Below are 23,667 nucleotides of genomic sequence, written 5' to 3' on the forward strand. Positions count from 1 at the left end.
GTTATGTAAAGAATAATGTTGCTCTGCTGTTGGAGATGAAGGTGATGGTAGACCAGAGGCCCATTTAATGGGCATTTGATGTTTGTCATCAATCCTTATGGGTTTTAAAGATTTAAAACTGACGCTGGTTCTCCACTAGGTCTCCAGCCATGCATATTCAGTTTTCTTCTTCTCCAAATAAAATTTTGAGGAACTTTGGTTTTAGACATTTCAATATAATGCAATCATCTAAAATTTGATAATTCTCTGTGCCCAAATCATTTTTGGCCAAATTAGTGTTTAAATACATTTATATGTGTGTGTATATTTGTGTATGTGAATATATGTATATATGTACGTATATGTGTATAAGAATTTATATACAGATTGTAGGGTTTTTTCATGCATTTATGCAAATGGAATGATGATCTCTCCTACAACAATACCTGTTTGTGATCTGAATGATGAATAGTGATCTTTTCAGATGAAAACAATAACATAATAGTGAGGAGAATAGGACATTTCTTATTGTAATGTCACTATGCATGCTACTTGTAAAAATAACATCTATGCTATTCCTTTTATTTTATTCTTCGAGGTCTCTGGGGTGCATTTTATATGAGATGTGCTGCATGAACCATGCATTTTCTGGACACAATTTTTTGTCTGTTATGCTAAAAATTGTAGAAGGTGATACACCTTCCCTTCCTGACAGATATCCAAGCAATCTGAATGCTGTGCTGAGCAGGTATGTTGTTCTCGTTTAGCTGCTTCTTAAGTAAATTCGGAAAATGACTGAATTATCACTACTGTTTTTTAATGTTTCAGCATGTTAAATAAGAATCCTTCGCTGAGACCAGCAGCAGGAGAGATCCTAAAAATCCCTTATATTGATGAACAACTAAAGGTATGTAAGAAGATAAAGTGGTAGCTATATGTGTTTTGCAAAAGTAGAATGAAGATAGAGAAAATATGTAGAGAAAAAAAAATTTAGAAAGCAGCCTGTGGGAACATTAATCAAGAGACTTTCTGAGCTAAATTACAATGTGACTGAGACAGGGAGGCAGTGGGAAATTAAGCCCTTCTCACTTGACATGCTAAATGTTCCCCCCCTTTAAAATCTCATGAACAATAAGGAGAATGGGCACTTATGCATAACAAAAGTGCAGATTCTTAGGGCCTGGGGACATGTAATCTTTAAACTGTTCTGGTTAGTCGCAGTTTTAATGAAAGACAGTGCATCTTGCTTTTTTGGTCCCTATTTCAGCGTATGCAATACATTATTTTCTAAGGAGGTAAGGAAGGAAACCACTTAATCATTTTTTTGCATTAGGACTGTTTTGGGTGATAGATTGGAGTCTGGATCACTTTGGCCTCAGGCACTGGTATCAATTCTATTTTATTTCTTTACAGAATATACAGTACAATTTCACATGTGTGACTGTGAAAGACAAGGGGCTTAACTGGCAGAAAGAAGCTGCTCCCATTTTTGATGCTGTGTAAGTATTTTTAAATATTTTCTGGGCAGCTCTATAAAAATTAGTATTCCCAAATACTATCCTGTTCTAAACATTTGTTTGTGTTAATTTCATAACGCTTTGCTTTGAAAGGGATTTTGCCATTCCTCAGAAGAACAGGACAATCACATTAATGAGTTTCATAATTAAGAGTTAGGGCAAAAAGTGGTTCTAATGACCAAATATTTTTGTCCTGTAACTGAAAATTGTATGTATTGCATGCATGTGTAGTATATGCACAAACTGATTTATTACCAGTTGGTATGTAATTAAATTTTCTGTATATTTTGAAGGCTTAGCTCATCATTTTAGTTATATCACAGTCATTTTTAAGAAAAGGAGAAAGGAAGACCCAGGGAACTACAGACTAGTGAGCCTCACATCTGTGTCTGGGAATATCATAGAACACATTCTCCTGGAAGAGATGTTAAGGCACATGCAAGATGAGGAGGTGATCCAAAACAGAGAGCACAACTTCACCAAGGGCAGATCATGCCTGATCAATCTGGTGGCCTTCTACAATGGAGTGATGACATCGTTGGATGAAGGGAGGCCAAATGATGTCATCTTCTTGGACTTGTGCAAGGCCTTTGACATGGGCTCGCACCACATCCGTATCTCTAAGTTGGAGAAATATGGATTTGAAGGGTGGACTGTTCAGTGGATAAATAATTGACTGGATGGTTGTAGCTAGAGGGTTGTGGTCAGTGTCTCTATGTACCGTACATGGGCCCACACCCTGGGAAAAGGGAAAAGGGGAAAAGGGTAAGGAGATGGCCCTGAGAGCAAAGAACAGCGGCAACAATCTGAGGAGAAACAAACTAATTTACTAAATAAAATATCGGAATGCAAAACAACACACTATGATACAATATAATTACAATTTAAGCTGATAAATCCAATACAGAGAGAGAGAATGTCCCAAAATCAAGGTAGGCCTTACTCTGCTACTGACGATAAGACGGCTGGAGAGCGAGGTGCTGCCAAGACGAGAGACGGCAGAAAAAAGGGACGAGGTCTCGTGATCTGGAAGTTTTTATACTGCGAGCTTTTATCTTTTCCCTCCGGCTGGAAAATGGTAACAGAGGAGAAAAGTACCGTGGGGACTGTAGTCGTCCTTCTCTTCTGAGAACCAGGTACATCCACTACATGATGTTATGATGTGGAATACCAATAACCAAAAATCACAAAACCATGACAGCGTACCTGCAGCAAGTTTGCTAATGACACCAAGCTGAGTGGTGCCATAGGAGGAAGGGATGCAACAGTATTCTGGGCTGCATTGAAAGAGGGGTGGCCAGCAGGGCAAGGGAGGTGATTCTCTCTCTCTGCTCTGCCCTTGTGAGGCCCCATCTAGAGTACTTTGTCCAGATCTGGGGCCCCCAGCACAAGAATTACGTGGAGCTGTTGGAGCAGGTCCAGAGGAAGGCCAGAAAGAAGATCAGAGGGCTGGAGCACCTTTCCCATGAAGAAAGGTTGAGGGAGCTGGCCTTATTTAGCTTGGAGAAGAGAAGAGACACCTCCTTGCAGCCTTCCAGTACTTGAGAGGAGCTGTGATTTTGCTCTGTTATGAGATAGTACATAGATTGCTCTGCAAATAATGTCTCCTATTTATTTCCAGGGAAACTACAACAGATACAGAGAGCACAATAGCACTATTTGATAGTGCAAATTCTTAGCTACAGAATGCTATTTTTCAACATAGTCACCACCATTAGCCAGTTTGCGCAGATGAGCTGATCGAGATGCTCTTCATTTTGCAGTGTGACAGCTGTGCATGCCCATCTGGAACGTGGCTTGTCTTTCATATCACTGTCACCACTGCTGAAATGCACAGCCCACCACCTCACTGTGTTCACATCCACTGGTTGGTCTCTATAAACCTTCAGCAAGCGTAGATGAATGTCAGTGGGGGCACTATTTTCCACACAGTTCCACACCTTTGCTTCATATGCACTCCATGTCAGACACCATTTTGTCAGACTGTCCCTCTGCTGCCATCTGTCACGTGACAACAAAATGTAGTAGAATATTGGTGGGAAAGTTCAACTTTACAATCATACCACCACCATCCACCTCTGATATCGTGGGCCAACATCATAAAATAGGAGGCATTACTTTCAGAGCAACCCTAGTACATTCCAAATTGGGATTTTGTGATCCTAAGGAGATGTAGCAATCATCTCTATTTCCTGTTTCCTCTAAATAACTGTCAAGACTTCCAATAGTTATCTGAAATGTCTTTTGAACAAATAGGAAGCAGCAATTAAAAAGCCCATGCACTGATTCAGAACTAACAACACCTTTGAGGCAATTTACCTTCTTCCTCTGTTCTTTTTGTGACCCCTTTTCAGTGTGGGCCTTCAGTTTTTCAGCTGTGGTCACTTTGCAGACGCTACCAACTCTACTTCTTGCAAGTGTTTCTTCAGAAGGAGTGACCAGCTTCAACTTTGCAAACAAAAAATTGTTTAATATTAGTGATGAGAAGACATGGAATAAAGACATTGGGATTCAGCAGGGTCTTCTGTACGCTTTTGTTACCAAGTGTGAGTGCTTGAAATATAACTATCTGTAAAGCTCTCATCACTAGTAATTGTGGTTTGAGTTTCCACGTTGTCCTTTCCGTCCCTGTTCTCTCTTGTTGTCAGATGAGTCTCTGTCTTTTTATCAGACTGGAGTTCCCTGGTTTGGTTTCCACTTCAGTATAAACACATGGTTGAACTCTGCAAACATAAGTGTGAAAGGCAGTAACAAATGATGCCATATTATCTAGCTTTTGGCCTTCTTACTATACCACTATTATTGATTCTGCTAGAAATGACCCTTTCAAAGTATGCTGGAAACCAAGAATCACACACTCTGATATACTCAGAAAATATTAAACGTATCTTTTGTCTATTGCTGCTGTATTTGCATTGACTTAATGAATGCATTCCTGTCTATTCAAATGAAATATAGTTAGCTGCAGAGGTGTTCCTCAGAGATATACCTTAACTAGTTTTGAGGAACTGAAATCTTGCCCAAATGTTATGCCAATTCTGTATAGATTATATTGAGTGTTAAATACCTATTAAAATATATACTGTGAGAATCTTCAAAAAACTTTTAATCCATGCCCTTGTTTTGTGGGTTTTTTTTTTCACTTATAATCTGTATAGGATTTCAAATTATCTGTATGCATCAGAATTTTATAGCTTTTGGGAAGCAGTTTTTTAACCTGCAAAGTACATACCTAGACTTCAACTATCACTATGCTTCTAGAAGACATATTAACTGAGGTAGCACTCAGGAAGGACGCGGAAGCAGTATCCCAGAGTCTCTAACTATTCTTGTTCAAAAGTAATTCTCAAGAGTTTAAGATGAAGAGCAAGTTCTAACTGTAAGCATTATCTTCTTATACTTCTGTGAAAAGCAATTTAAAGTTTCTTCTGAGTCTAACACCAAAGTCCTAAAAAACTGTGCAGCTGTGGATAACAATTATCTTTGTTAGAGCATCAAAATTTACCTTGAACTTTTCAAGTTCAGAGCATCAATTTGAAATCAAAAGTCCTAGGAAAAGCTTAAGTATAAATTATCGTCAAATTTGCTGTAGTCTGATTCTCTTTGGTTAAATGTTTAGAATGTGTACAAAATTATAATCTTATTATGAAATTTATTGCATTTATGAGAAAGTTAGCTGCCTGTATTGGCAATGGTAAACAAAATGCCAAATATCTTTTTCAATCACAGATCCATTGAGGCAGGTAAAATGAAATAAAAATACCTGAAAAATGGTGACATTCAAAAAACAAAAAAAAGAAAATAAGAGGAATAGTTTAAATGTAGTGAGTTTCCCACATCTGCTGTAGTCTTTGTGTGTGTACAAGGAGCTGCTTGCTGTGGTGTCCTCCCCAGTCAATCCTCCCCAGTCAATACTACTTTATATTTCTGATTCTTTTTTTCTCATCAGAATTATTTATTGTCATTTTTATTTGAGTTTAATTTCTTATAGTAAAAGCTCCAGTGGCTTAGTTTGTTCCAGTTCCGTGCAAGTCATAAATTGTAAATATTTAAGTAAGAAAAAGCTGTACGGGTTCAGTTTCGACTTTTGGATGAAAAATGACTTTTTTCCCAAGAGATTCTTACAATTTAAATTGGAGGGTTTTTTTTGGTTTTTTTTTTTTTAAAGGGACAAGAAATATGTCTCCATTGTTCATAGTTGCAGTTAGTTTCATTCTCATTAATAATTAAAGTCTTTTTGTCTTTGTCCTTAGTCTTTTGTATTTCACAGTAATTTTCATATCTTTTCACTATTTCCCTCTATAGTCAATAATTGAAAAGCATAATGAAAGCTTCTCAGTTTTTAAAATTCTGATTTCAAAATGATAGTGTTGCAATTTATGTGCTTACAAAACTGGACTCTTAAATGATAAGTGAATTTATCTCGTAACAGCTGCGATAACCATTTGAAATGAATACTTGAATACAAAGAATACAAAGAATGCAAAAATGTTGGTGTGTGTGAAAGATGAATGCCATGGCATTGAAAGCTATGGTTCAAGTTTTGCAATTTCTCTACAATGTGAGGTAAAATCTGAGATAGGTGTTATTTTTTCTGACTTACAACTACTATTGCTCTTCTGTGTTGATAAATACAGCTGAGATACAAACGTCAATAATTCATGCTCAGCTTTCAAAGATGGTCCATGGAGACCATTTTACAAGCAAATTGTTGTTATCGATTAGGACCAGGAATTCAAAAGGACAACATGATAATTATGACTTTCATTATAGACACATTAATACTCTCTTTCATTGCAGCCAACTTTCAACAGTCAATGCAAAATGTATGCATGGTATTTCTTTTTTTCTGTGGTTCTCATTTAAGAACTGCCATTGGATTTGTAATATGCTCAATAATGAATCCTGGCAGGGTAAATATTTCACTGTGCTTCAACATTTATTATTTTAAGGAGCTGAGTTTACCTTTTTCTGTTTTCACCTGAAATGCCTGAAATGGTTCATCTTCTTCACAAATCTAAATCCAAGTTTAAATATTTCAATTTAAAAGAGGCATTTACTTTCCAGACTAAGGTCTGTTTAGTCCGTTATAGTACCTGTGACTTTTTAATTATTCCATTTGAAATGTCAGTATGTTTCAGTATCAAATCCAAATACCGATATGTACATTTCTATATGAAGATAAGCTTGCATGCATTTAATTTCAGGCAGAGGAAAGTTCATTTGCAAACTCTACAGGAACTGTCTGAAGTACAGAAAATGACACCACGGGAACGAATGAGGCTGAGGAAGTTAAATGCTGCAGATGAGAAAGCCAAGAAGCTGAAGTAAGTTGTGCCTAACATTGGCATTGTGCCCTAACCATACAGTTTTCTTCTTTCAGTGGTCTGACTAGGGAGTTAGAACAGTCAAGGTAAGAATAAAAAATCAAAAAATTAAAAAAATAGAAACAGTCTTTAGCTACAGTGAATGGGGATTTTGTATGAGTTAAATTAAGGTAATTGTTTATGTAGAGAAGAATTCAGAACATTAGCCCAAATTGATATTTTGAGCACAGTATTTCTGGTTAGATAAGTATATGAGAGATATTCAGATTCATTACAGTAGGGGATTTTGTTAATGACTTGTCATTTTGAGGATTGCACATTTTGAGGAGTCAGATATTCAGTTGCAATACTGCTTTTGTCAATTGTTTTGTCCTAAGAGATATGCCAATAGAATTTAATAGCTCGGAGAAAATAGTCTTGCCAAGTGATCAAATAGCGGGGAAATCAACACGTTGTAAGGGCTTTACAATTTATAGCTTTTTATTAAGTAATAAAAACCTAATAAAATTGAGGATTTGAAGTATCATTTGTGAGTGGCATGTGAGAAACAGCTTGAAGGCTATGTTTGTATGCATGGATCCCATTTTTAAATAGAAAGAAGATACTGTTTTGATGACACACTTGAGTTTTTTCCCTATTAAAAATGTTCAATGTTTCATGTGATGTGAATGAAAATCAGAAAAGCTCCATATTCATTTCCAATGTTTTCTTTAAAAGCATTTTGCAAAGTGCAGTGTACATTAAAAAATGTTTATTCTGTTATTTATAGATAGTAATAGAGGAATAATTATTTTTAATCACGAGAATCAGCATCTTCACCCTGCCATGCCAAAGCACACTAACAGTTCAGTAAGGCGATGATGTCTAACTATGAAGAGATATTGCAAGGGTATGTGAAGCCTGAATTTATGGCCTCAGGAACTTTGCAGCTGTTGCATATGCCTGCAAATGAATAGTAATTGTAGTTGAGGGAAAATGCTCTGTAAAATTGCATCCTAGTGTTATTTGTGCAAACCCATGGCATCTGTACTCAAAAGTGACACATAAAAATTAAAGGGCTTCATTTCCTTTTGGAAAATACATCTGATCAGCGTTTATGTCTGTCTGACACCAAACATTACATTTGAGACTTGTACTAGCAAGTAAATTTATTCTCATTTTAACAAAGCTCCTTGAAATGAACCAATCATATAGAATTTAACGCCTCTTCTGCATGGTGTTTTCAGCAGTATGGTAGGCTCATTCTTATATGAAATTTATGAGTAGGAAGTCTGTCTCTTTCATTTTTTTAAATGGTTGGAAGTAAGGAAATAATACTAATTGCAGGATGTTTTCTTTGCTTTCTTGCATTTTAGCATTCTCTATTTTCATGTGTTTTTGTCCCCCAAAAGCAGCAAAAGTATATATATTTACTTTGTGATATAGAGGCAGCGTATTAATTTGCAAATCTTATTCTCAGTTATAAATCTTTAAAATTGATCTATATTCAGCTCTGTTGTTGCCTGCTGACTACGTCGTACATAGTACCTTCTCACACTAGAGATCTACATTCAGTAGTTCAAGTCTACTCATAGATGGGAAGGGGTTTTAGTAATGGAAACTGGAGGATTTACTTAATGTAGCACCTGGTGTAAGAAGTCCCGTATAGGAGACATACAATTAACAACTCTGCCCTGGGTGAGGTGTTCACAGCACACAAGTATTGTGTGCCTGTCTTGACCTGAAAGGTCCCTGGACTACACGGTGGAATGAAGTCTGGCATGTTTAAGATCTTTGGAAGAGACAAAAGCTACTGGGACTAACCATTTTCTATTTCCCAGTAATATTATGCAGGCTGTGAAAGATAAATACAATAACTGTATGGAAATAAGGCCACTGATCTGTTCATGTAAAACTAACCTCACTTTGAGTAGATGCTGTGAGCGTTTGGTACCATAGCACTCTGATAATGGAATATGCTTTTCCACAGCTATTGTTAGAAGATGCCAAAGTGCAATCCCTAATATCACATCCTAATCACAAGTATTCTGTATTTACAGACAGCTGGCAGAAGAAAAATATCAAGAGAATATCAAAAGAATGCAAGAATTCAGGTCCCGTAATTTTCAGAAACTGAACGTCAATGTCCTACATGTAAGTAGAGGCTACTGGAGGCTGTACTTATGGACTTCCAGTATATACCTCTTTTCTGTTTGCCACACACTTTCTTTAGCATTAACACTGTCCTATTCCAAGATTAATTGTTTGGATGTGCATCAAAGTCTGGACCTCCTGTCTGAACCCTGTGGACCTGTGATGAGTGACAGTGCATTCAGTTATTTAGACATAGTTCAACAAACTCTCTAGTTGTTGCACATTTTTCTTTTACTAAGACACTTCTGGATCTGTATCTTCTCTCTGAAATGTACTTCATGATATTCTGTTTGATATCAGAGTTCAAAATACATCTGACTTGAAGAGAAATTTAGAATTATAATCTCTTAAACACTCTAATTAGGGATGGCTACAGTTTATTTTCATTTGACTATTTAGAAATATCAACATTTCAACTGAATTCTCTAGTAACAATAAAGTCTTGAAGTGACTCCCAGTGTAAAATCTCCTTTGCTTTTAAAATATCTATAACAGAAAATAGTCCTGTTCAATACTAGCACTATGTTTTATAATGTGGAGAACAGTTTGGAAATAGTGGAAGCACCACAGATATAACGATGTTTGGTTTAGTACTTTGTTTTCAACCTTTTATTCAGCATGCACTCTAGTTTCTATTTCTCATTGTCTTTGGAGAAATAAAAATCATGTTAAATCTGCCATAGCTTGTGGTTGAGTCACTGCTGGTCAATTACAGAAGAGTTAGGAACTTTTTTTCCTAATATTTGCTAAATGAGTCCCAGCAGTTTTGTGAATCAGGGCAGCCATTGTATTGTGGTCCTATTGAAAGCTCTAACTGTCCCTGTTTCTCCATGCTGCTTTGTTTGACTAAGGAATCCAATGATCAGATTTCAGAACCCCTCACTGATTCTCAGCGGGTCATTACATGTGACTCCATGTCCGTAGGATGTGATGAGCCAAATGGAAATGAGAGATTGAGTCGATTTACGGACCATGGTAAGATTTAAAAATCTAATGTGAATTGAAACTTCCTATAACAAAGATTTTATTTTGTCCCTTGTACTTAAATCTATGTGAAGAAACTGCAGTGTGAAAAGGAGCCAGATTTGTAAATTTGATGAAAAATTTACAAAGAGAAAAGGAAAATATTCTAGGTGGATGTGTGTAGACTAGATGTGCAGCAGGGTTATGTGTCAGGAAGTCTCAGTTCTCAGAGTTGGAGTGACTTGAATGGCAAAGAAAGTGAACAAACCTTCTCCAAAAGAGATGCAGAATTTGAAGGAAATAGCTTTAACCTTTGCATATATAAAATGACTTGTATTAGAAAAGCATTTCCTAAAATACCTCTCCAGTGCAAAAATGAGTGTAAGAATAGAGAGCATTTTCACTTTTGGTACACTTCGATACCATCTGCATTACCCATAGCAGTGAGGGATGCAGACAGAAACCCTTTAAAAAGTGCTTACCTGTTCTGTCCTTGGATATTTAGCCACTGTCTAGAGATTGTTATGTACTATTTTGCACTTAACTGTAGATAAAAGAGCAAATAGCCAAACTTCTGAAAAAGGGTTAGGCTGCGGAAATGTACTTAATGAGAAAAATATTTTTCAGAGATCATGTTAAAGATTTGTTTCTATTATGTACTGGTATAGTGTCATTACTCTACAACATTTAACTATTATGATGGAAGATTTCTAATCAGATTAGAATTTTGTTAGCATGTATTAATATACTTCAAAATATAGCAACTACTTTCATAGCTCTGCCTTTTTGTGTTATGTGCATCTGTGAAGGGATATGTCATTAAAGGCGTCAAAATCAGTTTGTTTGTGGTGGAGGTGGTTTTTTTAATAGCAAATGGCTTTTTTCTTACAACGTAGCCTCATTTACGTCCACACAGTTGGCTTGCTATTTCACAATGCAAGGAGGGGTGATCTGTGTAGGAGAGAACCCAGCTGCTAGAAATGCATCCTGGAGTGGGGGGTGGAGCAGCTCATAAGTAGGAAACTGAGAGAAAGCAGTAAATGTGAGTGGGAGGGAGATGTACAGGGGGAAGCATACAAAGAGACCTAAATAGAAACAGAACAACAATGTGCAAGAAAGGAAAGAAACTGATGTTTCTGTCTTTAGAGGTCATTAAGTTGTTCAACTATAATGATGGAAATTAGAAGCCTTTATATCTATGATGCAAAAGTTTGGTCAGTCTGAAGCTGTACAAAGATGAATGTCTGTTTAATGATGCTGCTTTTATCACATTCTCTGAAGCGGTGGTGGGTTCATGAGAAAAAGGACTCATGGATAAGCAATACAAATTACATAGTTTCTCTTTTTTGCTTTGTGAATACCTTGTTATTCCTGAAGCTGATGTCAAAGCTGTTACTTACTCTATTCAGTATTCATTCTCTTCTTTTCATTAAACATTTCAGTGCAGCCATGCATGTTCTACATGCTATTAATTAAGTTATTAGTGGAGTCTTTGTACCTGAAAATGTAGAAACAATTCCAGCTATTGATTTTCAGTAGAATTTGGTTCTCAATCAATGTGGTATACAGTAGAAAAACAGTAAAACTGGAAGGGTATAAAATGCTTTTGTAGAGTTGTCTGACATCCAATAAATTCGGTAACCTATACCAGGTTAGCAGAAGAAGTTAGAAGAATGGCAGACTAACCGTCTCCTTAGTTAGAACTAGTAACAAATAGCAGATGAGGAATGGGCAAAATGGCAGGGGAAGGAGTCTGTTCGTGGATACCAAGGAAGTTCAGCAGCAGCAGCCTTTAAGCAACTCCTAAAAATCCTCTCAGAAATGGGAAAAGCTGGTGGGGAACAGCTAAGGAGAGTACCCAGTCCCAAGAGGTAGGGAGGAAAGTTCAAGCTATCTTTGGCTCATATCATGAAGTCCTTGAAAAATTTGCAACTTGAAGAGAAGAGAGAAGGGAAGTGGAAGGGAAAGGAATGAGAAGGGGAGGGAAGGGAGAAGGGAGAAGGGAGAAGGGAGAAGGGAGAAGGGAGAAGGGAGAAAGGAAGGGGTTGGAGGATTGAAAGACAAGGCTCCTAATGGGTTAGAAAGAAACACAGATAATAAAACACCCTACACAGTGTTTTCACTGAAAATTATCTGAAACATTATGAAAAATAGTTGTGTGTGGTTGGGTAAGTTGTCAAATACAGAGCTCAATGTTTAGTTTTAGAAAGGAGATTTAGAAACCATGGCATCTTTATCTAGTTATAGCAGTAGTAAATACAGTTTTTGAAAGCTGGGAAAACCAAGGCAGTGTAGTTAAATAAATGAAAATCAAGATGACAATTTGGATTTTTGGACTTTGTGGTGGACAAGCTTCAGGAAAGTCAAAAACATTCAACTGCTGAAGAGTTCCTTGGGAAGTTTAAGCTTCTCTCCGTGTTTGTTTTATGTGATCAGCAATGATTTTTTGAACATTTTGCATTCTAATTAGCACCTCTGTGCACTTGACAGACATTTAAAAGAGTTGTATGAAATCACAAATAGTTGATCAATCTGTTAGTCATCAAGAGGGTTTTCCTTTTTGGGGTATGAAAGACATCTAAGCAGACCCTGTGCTTTTGATGTTGAGAATAACTCAGTCTATTACAGAACAGCCCCATTCAGACTGTTCACAGGTTGTACAACTTCTTCAGAAACTTAAGGAAATAATTTGATTCTTAAAGTACTTACAGAGAGATGCAGTGGGCAGTATAAAGTGCTATTTTTAAACGTCAAAATTCTTTCTTCAATAGCATGTTCCCTATTGCACCACCCAGCTGTATATTGCAAATTTAGTCTTTTTTCATGGAGTCTGAGAAACCTGCTGAATCTTGTGGAACTGATTCAGAGGGCCATTTTTAAATATGACTGTTCAGGTGTTGCTTGCTAAGGCAGTGCAGCTTGCAATAGCCAGTGCACAGTGCCATGCTGCCTTCTGTCTCCCTGCTTACTTTTGGGGTTCTGGGCACCTGTTCCACAGTCTGTCTTACTCCGGCCAAAAATGAAGAACTTGGGTAGGTGGGATCAAAGAAATACAGGCTTTTGCTGATAGAAATCTTCTGTGCATTACTTCAACTTGAGAAGAAAGGGATCCAGTTTTAACTTGGGAGTGGGCAACAGTGAAAAATGATGTGAATAGCAAGTTATGCTATTTTTGCTTCAGTGACCCAGGAGAGGAAGCTGTGCATTAAGAACACACATTTTCAGAGCTGTTACCTTGGAGCTCTCTGTGCTCTGCTACAGAGGAATCGCTGCTGTCAGTGGCACCACTTCCCCAACATTTTCTTCTGTTGCATGGCAAGAGCACAAGCTTCAGTTTGACCTCTGAGTTCAGCTTGTGGCTACGATAGCAACACATACCTGTACTGCCCCTCTACTCAAGAATTCTTCCTGTTCTGTATGCTCTGAAAAGTTTCCCCCTCTTCTCTGTGTAGAAGGTGGTTCCTCGGCCAATGTATTGCAGTGCTTGTGGACTTTCTTATTTCTGCAGTAGTTTTACTTCTGTCTGTTTCATGCCAGCATTTTCAAGATGCATTTCTTATTGCCTTGCAGCTTAAGTAGTTATTTTCTGCTCTTTTCCTGATCTCCTTGTATTTTCATAGGTAACAGTAATATTCTTCTGTGTAATACTTCTATGAAATACTTCCGTGTTTTTCATCTGTTTTAGCACTGCCCACTCACAGCATACCTGAACCTTCCTTCCTTAAGAAGCTTCCAAGCTGTCATCTCACGGTTTGCAATAGATTATTTTGGTTTTAATGCTTGCAGTTAGACTCCATTCTTTGAATGTTCCTTTTCCATGATTCCCGTTCTCAAGGTCATCCAGTGTATGTTGTTATAATGCCCTGGTCCTTCTTTGTACTGATATTGGTGATGCTCACCAGCTTAGCTCCTGGAAAGCAGCCGTGTTCATACTGACCCCAGTGGAGTAGACTTCTCCCCGGACAGCTGTGCTGTGTTGTTCTTGGTTGCTTCTCTGCTCTTCCCACCCTTTTTGTCAGCGTGCTTGTAGTGCTGGCTGAGGGAAATCAAGTCTTTCATAAAACAGCAGCCTGTATGTTAGGAGAACATAATCACACAAGAAAAGGGCATCCTCTTAGCATGCACTGCTAGCAGAATAAGTAAGCAGGCATGCTCAGTTAGTAAGAAATATCTTTGTAAATGTTCAAGTTCTGGGACTTAAGAGGTCCAGATCTCTCCTGGTGCTAGACTTTTCATGTGTGCTGGAGCAAAGGATTCTTCTAGTGTGGATAATTATTCTTTTGCACACTGCAGATTTCAAAGAGTTGTGGCAGGTGGGTAGATAATATTCCTTGCAATAATAAACGTTTTAAAATGAGCTTTACATTTCTTCTTTCTTAAGTTACTATAATAATCTTCTGAAGTTCTGTGTCTTTACTCATACAATCGGGAGTATTATATTTTCTCTTTATTTGTAAAAAGGCTGGCATCAGAGTTCTTCTGATGCTGAGGCTCATTTTTTCCATGGATAACTGCTGTACTGGTAGATCACTGCAGCTTTTCTCTGTGGGCTACCATATGCTGGGCTGGGGTGGAAAATTGCAGCTCTGTCTCTACATCACATTAATTATTTGTGTGCAATTTCTTTTGCATTGGTTACATTATTACCTAATGAAGCCAGATTGTACAGCATAATTTCTCTCAACTCTCTATGCAACTCAATTCCTGTTGACTAGCTCTATGGTTGCAGATGTACTTAATAAATAGGAAAGGCGAGTTATGGGTATTTATTTGTAATGAACCCAGAGAAATGTACTTAGGTACTTATCCATGGGAAATTAGTGTGGAATATCCAAAGGTTCTTACTTTGCTATGCGGAAAATGCTCTAGGTAGAGAAGCTCAGTTTTTGCAGTAGTATAATGCATGAAGAGCAAGGTGTAATCCTGTTATACAGCTGTAATAGCTAAATGTTCAAGGTTTCTGATTCAATCTCTACAGTAGAAGTTACCTTGAAACTGGCAGCAAAATCATAAACTGTATCTAAAAATGCTTCCAGATTACTCAGTACTACTATGGGTTTGAAAAAAATGACCATTTCCCTACCATAATCTTAGATCCTTCTGATTTGAATAGATTTTTGCAGCTGAAAGATACTGGGTTGAAAGCTACCAAAATCCCTTACTTTTTACAGGTGCTACAAGGAATATTAAATTCATCAAGCTACAGCCTAGCAGTCATGAAAACTTAAAGCCACACATTGGCATTTGTGGCAAAACATGCCACTTTATATTCATATCAGCTTCACAGCTAGTAAAACATGGTAAACAAGAGTGAAAAAGATATATATTTTTAAGTATTCAATAAATTATATATGAAAATATATAAAAATTTCTGAGGACTTGTCCTCACTGCACTTATGTGGCTAGAATGAAAAAGACCATGCAGCAAAGCAACTCTGGACCTACGAGCCGCTAAAAGAACATTGTATCTTGCATTTTTTCATTGCCAGTACATTATATGCTGGGGCTTCACCTGCGTTCGGATGCTTTTCATTCTCTCCTCGTAAGACTACTAGTTTTACATAATCTACTCCTCAGCTTGTACTAGACTTGTTTGCATGTGGGAAGGGGCCAAGTTAAAGGAGCAAAATAACTTAAGCTAACTACTTGCTGTATTTAAATTATCTGTACAGAAAAGGAATATAAAAGCTTAAGACATAAGTTAAAGGGACATATTACACAAGCTTTCTGGTTTGCATTCTCTTCCTTTTTATTTCTTTATACTCCAGAGATTGTCATTATGTTCAATTCCTGAACTTAATATGTTGCAATAAATTACATCTGGCAAACCCCTGATTTCATTACAATTCCAAAATAGCTAAGTACATTACAGTAATTGAATACATTATTTCTCTATTTCCATTGCTAATTGTAAGTTACGGGCATATTCCTTTGAATTTCAAATGAGTAAAGTTCTGCTGACTCTCAAATAGTAAATGTTCACTCACAATAAAGTATTGTTTCATTTTTCTATGCATTCTTATGCATATCTGCACATGTACTTCTTCTGTAGTGCCTATAAAACAGTATGTAAGCATACTGATTGGGTAACTGATAATTCTGAAGTATCATCACTCAGGCAATCACACAGCTCAAAGGCTCTTATGAAAGTCCTGTCTTGTTTTGTTTTTCACTCAGGCAAGTCTAAAGAGAACGGAATAGCATTTATAGTGAGTAGCATTAAGCACCTTTCTGCATTATATTATCCTTTGTAACCAGAAAGACTTGTCTCAATTAAGAAGAGAATGTTGCAGTGATTTCTGCATTGGTCCAAACCATTGGTCTCCTCTTTCATGTGGTTACTCTACTTTGTGCAAAATGAGTAAGTCCTCAGCATCTCTTGTTTGAAGAAAAAAAACAGCTTTTCCTGAGCTAAGCATTAATGTTTGAATGAGTTTCTGACATGGATCACCTCTGTCAAGAAAGATGACAAGGCCTTGTATAACATTTTCTCAGAACCACAGTTGAAGTAGCTGGGCCAGAAAGCTAAATTTTGCTTCTCCAGTTTAAACTATGCAAAGTAGGAACTGGAAAACAAGATTAAAAATAATTGGAGAAACTCATCTGAGACATCTGACACATGTTTATTGGAGTTATAGCAAAGTGTGTATTTATTCTTGAGGAGTATTCTCGAGCACTGATTTATATTGATGCTACTTCTGTAGGAAGGTGAGGACCGCAACCGCAAATGAGTGAGTATGTAAGCACACAAGGGTAGTGCCATAGTAGCTGTAAAAGTACAGGTCTGTGTTATAAGCTGGAATATTTCCAAAATCATAAGGTGTATTCCCAGTTTGCTACTTGCTGAAATCTTACTATGGGATGCTTGCTGAGAGAAACTTGACTATTTAGTTCTGGCATTTGCACCTACCAAGTCCTTCACTTGTCCTTTACACATGGGGTACCAGAATTTCTGCCACTCTCACGCAGTTTGAGGGCATAGGCACATTGGGAGTACTTGCAGCTGTCTCTTGTTTTCACTGCTTGGTTTCATATCAAAAGCACACTTTGTCCCAGATTCAATTAAAGGAATATTAAATCTGATTTATTCTGTCACGATCAAGATTTAACAAAATGTACAAGTTTTAGCCACAAAGAGAAAAAGTAATCAATTTAAAAATTATCTAATTTTTTGATTTTTTTTAATTGACTGAAGTGTTATTCTTATTGCCTAAGTGATTGTTGCCTAGAAGCCGTTGGAGATCTGATTTCTTGCTTTGGTTATTGCTCTCCATTTAAACCCATCTTTCATGAAGGCAGCTGCAGAATTAGAGATATTCGAGGAAATTTTATGGCGTTTTAGAATGCCTGCATTTATGGTAGTTTAGAAGGCTCTGCGTAGAATAGCATAAAGGAAATGGCTTTCAGGACTCACTAAGTGCTCCCTGTTATTGACTATATTGCTGTAGCGTTCTTTCTCTTCATTCACCTGTCAGCACTAAAAGGATTTCTGAATATTTTGAAAACTTTTAGTTTAAATGAAATTTAAGCTGTGCTTGAAAGGCAACATGGCATCATGTAATTCCCACTGCCTGCCAGAACTCCCATTTTGTTTGACCACTAGAAAATCAGAAGGAAAAAAAAAAACAGAACTCAAAAAATTATGGGAAAAAAATGTGTTAAAAGTGTACCTACTTGCTGTTCTTTTTTGTTAACAACTCTTTTTAGCAACATCTTTCTCTCATGCTCAGCCTGCGGATATATTGATAAAATGTCAGGAGGTGGAAGGTTTGAGGAAAAGAACTGTGTTCTTGAAATAAAATGCTTTTCCTGGAAATCTCATATGGGTTAAAATAATGATAATAATATTTTTTCTTTGGAAAAAATATTTTAAGTAACTACTTCATTTTTAATATCAAGCAATAGATGACCCCCGTAATGCTACTCTGAATTATATTCTCTTTATCTCCATTTTTCTGAGACATTCCACAGTAGGTAAATGATCACTGTGAAATCCACAGGTAAATCAAAGTTTTTTTTCTTTCTTATAATGCTAAAAACTGAATTAAAAAATATTAATGTTTAACTTTGGCTATGATTCTGGCTTTCATTTAGAACAAATCATTTTTCTTTACATCTAAGCTGTACATGGTTCTGTCAGAACGTAATTCTTTTAATGACCACACAGTCCTTTCGTGTTTAGGCTAAAGGATTATACATGACATTTTTGGATACAAAAGTCCTGCTACATCCCTTAGCTCATTTCCTAAACAATGCCTTTTCTGAGACTCTTTTTCAGCCTAGTTTAGAAGTTGGACAAAAGCTTCAATTGACTTTCTGAGATGTGAAGCTCAGGGCTTAACCATAGAACTATTTGTGTTGGAAAGGACCTTAAAGATCATCTGGTTTCAACCCCCTACCACGGGCAAGGTTGCATATCCCCTTTATAGCTGGCCAGTGGATGGCAGTTCTGTTTGATGGACACTGTTAATGTTGTCCTGCACTGAAAACAAATAAACAATCTGCATTATCTTAAGTTATAATAATGGAATTATCTTATTTTTTCTAATTGAATGAATATTGACCTGGACCATGTAGTGACACAGAGCCTTTCTCTCATTCAGGACTGTGTAACCGAGGGCGTATATCCATAGATTTCAAACCTCTCTCCTAGTGGCAATGCCCCTCAGCTCTTTCTGTTTTCTCTCTTGAAGTAAGCTCTGAGGTAAATGATGCACTAACTGGTTCTGAAGTGTTGGCCAGCCCAATTCACGATCTCCTTTTGCAAACGATTTCTGAGAATGTTTACCTCTTGTAGAGGTTACAGAAATGAACGTATTTCTGATCACCTTATAAGTGTATATGTTAAATATGGCCACACACACAAATACATCTGTCATAATTTAAAACAACTTGTTGGTGGTGCATCACATAACCACAGAATCATGCAATAATTCACATTGGAAGTAATCTCTGGCAGTCTCCAGTTCAGTCACCTGCTAAAAGAAGATCTAATCATACTGGGTTTTTCATGGCTGTGTCTGGTCAAGTCTTGAACACCACCAAGGATGGAGATTACACAGTTTCTCCTAAGTCCTGTTCTGGTATTTGATCACTCTCTTTGTAATTCTTTTTACCTAATATCAGTTTGAGATTTATGATGTCCAAGCCGATGTTCATTTCCTCTCATCCTATTGCTGTACACTTCTGAGAATACTTGAGTTCCATCTTCCTTTTCCCTTCTGATCAGAAAGCTGTAGACATCATTAAGGTTTGCCCTTTACCTCCATGTCTTGGGGCTGAAGGGACCCAGCTCTTCCAGCCCCTCCTTGCACACCAGGCACCCAGCCCAGCTTGGGGTCTGCTGCGGCATCCACTCTGGTACATAATACTGCTCACATGGGATCAAAGTGGAATTTATTGCTAAGCTTTTACAGAAAGGCCTGGTGGCATCTCTGCCTTACTGATGAGGTGCTGCCATGGAAGCCATTCCTAACGTGGCTCCTAGAGAGGGCCTTGCAGGGAGAAATGCAGGAATCTTTGTTCTGACCCCTCCATCTGAATTTTTGTGTTATAGCAGAGACATGGCAGGCCCTAACCACTGCTACATAGCACTTCTCGGTGCTTTGGTTCAAGTCACCGTAACATTGATGGCACTGTGTGACATTGCATCTCATGACAGTATGTATATGCCAGAGCAGTCAAATGATGTGCTCTTTGCTTTGCTGTCTGTAGTACTGTGCAGTCTGTGGTACCTGGAACCAGAACTACTTTGTTCCTTACGATCAGAAAGTGACAGCTGACAGAAGCTAGCTTTTATCAGAGAGGTATTGAGGCCTCGGGATTAAAAAACATACAGTAGTCCTTAACAGTCAAGTGTGCCTTCATTGCTGTGAATACAAGTGGTGAAAATGAACGTATGTAATGCAGTTTTGTTTTCCTTCTTCTCCTTTTTCATTTTTTAAATAAAAAGGTGCCTTATTTATTATCTTCTGCATGCAATAGAATGTGGGAGTGCTGCATTAACACACCAATTATAGGCATGACTTCAAGGCAATAGAAAATTAAAGATATTTATCAAAGCATGTTCATCTCTGGAGAAAATGTCACCAGGGTACTGTGCTACCTGGAAAAATCTCTTGTTGGATTTAAGTAGAATATTACAAGTGTTGCATTCCGTTATCTTCTGCATAGCTTGTCTTCTTATACAGATAGAAATCTAGAAGGGGAGATTATTATTCTGAGCTCTTTTTCTTTCCATTATCTAATACATTTTACAAGTATCAAGTCTTGCAATGCTACGCTGAAGCTGCCTAGCAATATGTAAGCAACAGCTGAGTTTGTTCTGAACGAGGTGTTTAGTGTAAGCAAATAAAGGTGCTGGGACAGACCTTGGCGAAACACACAAGGCTAAATAAAATGTATTTTGGGATTGGGATCATGAGCGTGAGGGAGCAGCAGTAGATGACCTTGCTTTGTGCTACACCAGGAGCTTGTAAGTGTGCTGTAGCAGAGGGAGAGCAGGCAACCGAGGGACAGCTGTATTGCAGTAGTGCTGCGGCCATTGGACTGCATGTTTTACCATCTGGCACAGTATGAGAAAACTTTATATTGGATGTTACATGTTTGTTTTCCAAAGCTCTCTGAAGAAGGTGGGATCTCCGCCTGCCATGTGTATGCTGCACGGAGTGACTTCATTGTGTGCGAGGTGGGGTGCTCTGGACCCTCCGTTCTTGGGCAGATCAGGAGTGCTGCGTGAGCAAGGGCATCCTGTGGGCTGAAGGTAGTGTTAGGTCTGGAAATGCAATGCTGTTGTTCTCCTAGTCCAGCTGTTGAAATACAGAGGCAGAGTATCCCAGCTTCTGCAGCAGCAGTTAAGTTTCATCTTTCAAAATGACAGACTTGACGTTCACCTCACTAGCATCTTTTTTTTTTTTTTACCACAAATGCCTCCCAGGCACAAATAGACTTAGTTTCTGTTTTGTGTCAGAGCAAAGGACAGAATCAAAGCCCTGGCCTTGAAGTCCACAATAGGCTCTGCAAAGGTTCATACATGATTCAAACAAGCTTAGCCCAAAGAACAACATCTTTATTAAAGATTACTTCCTTCTGTGCTACATTGCTGAGATGTGGAACTGCACTGAGAACATCCAGGAGATGGTGTAATTAGCCCTTTTCTGCTGGGGAGATGGGGAGAGACAAAATATCAAGGCTTATAGGAAAACTCAGGTAGCAGATGTCCTAGAGGATGGACCGCAGATGTAAAAATGACAGTGTATGGAGCCCAGCCTACCCTAGCAGTATCTTTCCTGAACCAAAAACTCACGTCACCTGTGTTATCTGCACTGCACTGAGGGACTGAGACCAACAAGCGGTTATCAAGAGGTGAACTTGGACTTCTCCAGGTTTGTTCGCTCCGGCTCTAGCAGAAGTGAATCAGTCCCAGCTGTTTATTCAGTGTCTCACTCTGTGCAGCTCTTCTGCACTGTGGTACAATATCCAAACAAGTTCTAAGGCAGCCAGCACAGGCAGAGCTCAGTGGTGGCTTATGGCTGCTGTGCTGCAGCCAGCTTGTGTGTTCTTGAGATTAGACTGATCCTAGGTCTCAACTAAGTAAGCTCTTCTGCGTTCAAATTAATTCAGCAGAGAATCAGAGCTATGTCTCTGCATCTGTAGCATATGGGCAATGGGGAGTTGGTTCTATTTAGCAGAAACTTACAATGAACCATGCATTCTAAATGAATTTATTGTTGTTTTGAAAATATCTTGTTTAAATATGTTTGTCATAACAAAAAGTAGTTCTAAAGCCTCACTGTATTTAATTCCCAAGCTCTTATCTACTGGATGTGCTGTTTTCTTGGGAGAAATGTCACTTGAAACAGATTCTGAATTGGAGCCAGTAAACATCTGTATCTTGGAATATCTCTCATGTCTGAAATAGCATTGAAAATTGTGTTGCTGAACTCGGATTAAATGACCATCATTGTATAGCTGTCAAAACAATGTCACAAGCGGTAAAGTAAGAAATTGTGGAAAGGATGCAAAAGCTGGTATGGAAGTAGGATTCATCCAGTGCCGGCCTCTTTGGATAGTTTAGATGAATGAGGCTCAGTTCTGCCTGGTTGTGAGCTATTGGTAAGGTATAGAGCTCTATTGTAGCTAGAGCATGTAAATTGTGATTTTTGTACCTTGTTCAGTTGGTGAGCAGAGGACTGTGTTTTTTAATACAGCAGTAAACAAATGCAGAACGTGGGAGGGTCAGAAAACACTAGTGTAGTGCAATGTTTGTATTGTAATAGGCTGATTCATAGCTATGTGAATGCTTATGGACACATAAATAACATGCAGATGAACCTAACAAAATTAGAGTAATCACAGGAATGACAGCCTCCCTGATAGAAAGAAAGACAGATGTTCACTATGTCTGGAAGTGAACACATATCTGTGTGTTCAGTAGTATTCTTCATATGCTAAAAATGAATGATCTTTGAGAGTTTGGTTTTTAGCTTTTTTTTTTTTAATGAAGTGTTAGGCTTTTCTGTCAAATGGCATTTTGGAAAATTCAAATAATTAGATGCAATGATAAATGCTTTTCTTTTTTGTGGAATAAGCTTTTCGGGGGGGTTGGAGGTTCTTCTGGAAGCACAAGATATTGTTTTTTTTTTTTTAAATTAGAAATTGAGACAGTGGAGTTTGCACAAATGTCTTAGAAACCTGAGAGCAAATGTGTCAGCATTTTGGAGGTAAATCTACAAAGTAAGAAGTATTTTTGAAAGTGCTCTGGAGACAGTAGATAATAGTAGAGATTAAATCCCAACAGGAGAACTTCAATCTTCTAGTGCAGCGGATAAATACATTTACCCCTTTTTTTTACTGAGTTTCTTATGCCTTAAAGATTAGAATGGTTCTTCCTACCCAAAATCCAAGGGCATCTTTTAATTGTATTCACTTATTTAAATCTTTTGGGTATTTTCATCAATGTGACACAATCTCTTAAACATCTATTATGCATTTTTAATTTTATATGAAGTATTGTTTGGATTTACTTCAGTGCAGTAATATTTAATATTAGTCAGTTTATATTTCTTGGTGGGCCCTGCCTGTGACAGGGGGGTTGAAACTTGATGATCTTTGGGGTCCCTTCCAACCCAAGCCATTCTATGATTATCTGATTCTGTGATTTAAAGAGGTAGACTTAATTGGGAGAATGGGAGAAATCAGCTAATGCTAAGACTGTAGTGATCTACAATAGCTTGATATTAGATGGCTTTTATCTTCAGCTAACATTTCTTATAATAATAGCAGCCAGGGAAGTCTAGCCAACTATTTTCTATTTGAAAACTGATAACATAAAAATGTACCTGGGCTTGCACAAAAATTGTCTTGATAATAACTCAGTAAGCACTGCCTAGAATAAAGCAGAGGTGTTAGCTCTCCTAGAGCACCTCCCTGCACAAATGCTGAAGGCTATTGATGGGTTAGCTGCTGAGCTGGGCTTCCTCCTGCTCTGGTCTCATCTCTGTCATTGACCTGTGCTTCCTATGGGCAACCCTTTGCATTGCAGCTTTCTGTTCAGAAAAGCAGGTTTCCTGCTGTTTGTTTTGATGGTCTCCACAGTCTGGCCTCAGCTTAAAATTGAACAAGTGCTTAAGGACTTTTGCTGAGAAAGGACAGCTTGCTGAAGTAGGTGCAGTCTGGCCTCAAGCCATTTTACTAACTCCTTGCTTATAGAATCTGATATATGTTATTTCCAATTTAACCTAGCCATT

General features: G+C 37.8%; 1 protein-coding gene across 8 annotated transcripts in view; it reads left to right on the forward strand.

The window, feature by feature from the left end:
- Positions 1–23,667, forward strand: part of NEK11 (NIMA related kinase 11) — an 89,340-nt gene that overhangs the window by 38,228 nt on the left and 27,445 nt on the right. For 6 of the 8 annotated variants that reach the window (XR_002436241.1, XM_021389354.1, XM_021389360.1 and 3 more), the window contains exons 7-12: positions 578–727; positions 808–886; positions 1,393–1,478; positions 6,704–6,823; positions 8,863–8,956; positions 9,808–9,931. Coding sequence is in view for 7 of the 8 variants with exons in the window: in XM_021389354.1 (XP_021245029.1) it covers positions 578–727; positions 808–886; positions 1,393–1,478; positions 6,704–6,823; positions 8,863–8,956; positions 9,808–9,931 (653 nt within the window). In the remaining variant the exon portion in view is untranslated. The remainder of the gene's footprint in view (positions 1–577; positions 728–807; positions 887–1,392; positions 1,479–6,703; positions 6,824–8,862; positions 8,957–9,807; positions 9,932–23,667) is intronic. The other 2 variants (XM_021389357.1, XM_021389358.1) reach the window with 2 other exon arrangements.

This window comes from Numida meleagris, chromosome 2 (assembly GCF_002078875.1).
Source record: "Numida meleagris isolate 19003 breed g44 Domestic line chromosome 2, NumMel1.0, whole genome shotgun sequence".
Taxonomy (NCBI): Eukaryota; Metazoa; Chordata; class Aves; order Galliformes; family Numididae; genus Numida; species Numida meleagris.